This window comes from Hetaerina americana, unplaced genomic scaffold (assembly GCF_022747635.1).
Source record: "Hetaerina americana unplaced genomic scaffold, ioHetAmer1.1.p SCAF_10, whole genome shotgun sequence".
Taxonomy (NCBI): domain Eukaryota; kingdom Metazoa; phylum Arthropoda; class Insecta; order Odonata; family Calopterygidae; genus Hetaerina; species Hetaerina americana.
Window position 1 is genome coordinate 38,798,839 of NW_027286070.1, and position 2,328 is coordinate 38,801,166.

Consider the following 2,328-nt stretch of genomic DNA (forward strand, 5'->3'; position numbering starts at 1 on the left):
GTTTATAGCCACATATCTAGTGTCACGCGCCGCCCCCCTTTCAAAAATCCTTTATCTTTCCTCGCCCTCCCACCTGCCGTTACTACTATTGACAAGTCTTGCGTAAATTCCCGTTGAAATGGATTCTCCCCTACACATTAGCTGCTATTTTACCTACGTAGTTAACATTGTTGGAGCTAGCACGTCCCGAATCAATTCTGCATTTCAAATACGGTTGAAAGAAAATCACTTCTCCTTTCCCGGTCAGAATACAGTAGACAAGCTAACAAGGCGGAATCCTCGGCGAAACGGTCTACTACCTAGAAATAAACGACGAACGAAAATGCTTTTGGCGTTCCAAAGAAGGTAAACAACAAGTTAGAGTTGATTCAGTTTTCTTTACAAAAATTGAACAATGTGGTATAATGACAGTGAATATGGCAATTAAACATGCCCCTGTGTGAATAAGTTAACTTGGGGTACTCATCGATAGCCATGGCTCAAAGTAGCATAGAATTCCTGAAAAAAATACCCGTGAAAATTTTGCAATTTCCAGAAAGATTTAAATTCCAACTACCGGAAAGATATAAAGGCACTTTCGTTGAGAAATGGCGTAAGTATTAAATATATAAGGCGTTCACTGTAGTATTAACCTGATTCTATTACCTATTCCTTATAATAATGCCCCGTTTCAAGTTAACATAATTTTGTGAAATATTTTCAGATAAATATTGGGTCAATCTAATAATAGACTACAAGGAAGTTGGGGCTGATACACTTGCAGCTATTAAAAACAAACCACGAAAGGCTGCTGTGTATTTCGCGGGTTGGTAAAACTATCACATATATCTAATGAACGACTGCAGTGCCACTAGGCGAGAATATTATATTATGTCTTTCTCTTATAGGTTTAGCTGCATTTGGTTATTTTGTGAAGACCAACCCTGACGAGCAAAGTTTTCGTCACGCACTTGTAGAATACATGAACGATGTTAGTCAAGTGGATGAAACGGTTAGAAATCCTGTTGCTGCTCAACATCTTCATTACATTGAAAAATGCCATAATGCAAATTTATTGCGAAGATTAAATATTGGATTTATGTCATTCATGTGGGTTGATAATTATGATCCTGTTTGTAAATTATACAAGGCGCAATGCACATATTTGAAGCCAAAATATTCAACATTTCACGAACGAATAGTAGATGTAGGTTTTCTTAATACTTGGTGGGGGCTTAGAAAATTTATGATTGATTATGACGTAAATCCAAGTGAATGGCAATACTGAAGGTATTAATGTAATAAGATAGAGAGAAATATATAAATTTTGATTAACTATTTCTCACAATTTATTTTATCAATTGGGGATTGACTAATCTCTGGCAAGCAAGTTTTTGTTATAATTTGGACTCGCAGGAGGAATCAATTTCTTATTTATTAGTTATTCTGTCCAAGATACTACGCCCGATTTGGCGCGCAGTAATGATGTTCGCAGTTTCCCAATAGCTAGTCTCTTTCCAAGGGTATGTCTACAACAAAATATAATCGTGGGTCTTTATTTGCCATAGGTTGTTTTGACAATTTAGTACACCAAGGTGATGACGAATGGGAAACCTTTGCCGTGAAACTGAGTTCATATGTAACCATCTTAAACCATGAAATGTATGCTATTGGACTTGTATGTGTGCAGATGTATGGGAATGTGTCAAAAATACTTTTTTTAGTTTACACATTACAGGAAATGGAATTTATACTGTATTTATGACTTGCTCCAGGATTATTGGCTATTCATTGTCGCCAGCTGGAGCCATGATAACTAAATAATCAGCCCCGATGTTGGCTAGAATGAATTTCCCAACTTTGCAATTGATTTTTCTCACGCCTTTGAAACATTCACATGCTCCTATTCTGAATACCATACTAGGAAATCTCAGTAACTATTAGAAATATAAATGCGTGGACCTAGTTACGTTTTAAGAATAATATAGTTAAGTAAGAAATATGTTCCAAAAATAACTATGTTGAAACAATAAAATCAAAATTCAATGATATAGGGATATGTTTTAATAAATGTGTTTACTCAGTTTCTATCAGTCAAAAAAGAGGAAGGCATTGAAATTGGAGATTGAAAACTTAGTTTTTGTTTCTTTTTGTATTTTGTGAAGCCTCCTTAGAGTCTGGGAGTCATAATATAAGTGTATGTAATGTTAAAAACTAAAATAATTGGAATATGATAATGATTAAGGAGCTACTCAACAAAAATTACTCAACTCTTCCATCCTTCACATTGAATCATGACTCAGTATAGGAAACCTGTTCAAAAAAGCATTTCATGAAGTTAACAAATAC

At 35.0% G+C, this 2,328-nt stretch overlaps 1 protein-coding gene across 1 annotated transcript; it reads left to right on the forward strand.

Annotated features, from left to right (window-relative positions):
- The first annotated feature begins 344 nt into the window (after positions 1–344).
- LOC139698563 (mitochondrial import inner membrane translocase subunit Tim29) lies at positions 345–2,328 on the forward strand. Its single transcript, XM_071597406.1, has 3 exons — positions 345–592; positions 704–805; positions 888–2,328. Exons 1-3 carry the CDS (start codon positions 475–477, stop codon positions 1,265–1,267), a joined length of 600 nt encoding a protein of 199 aa, XP_071453507.1. The 5' UTR covers positions 345–474; the 3' UTR covers positions 1,268–2,328.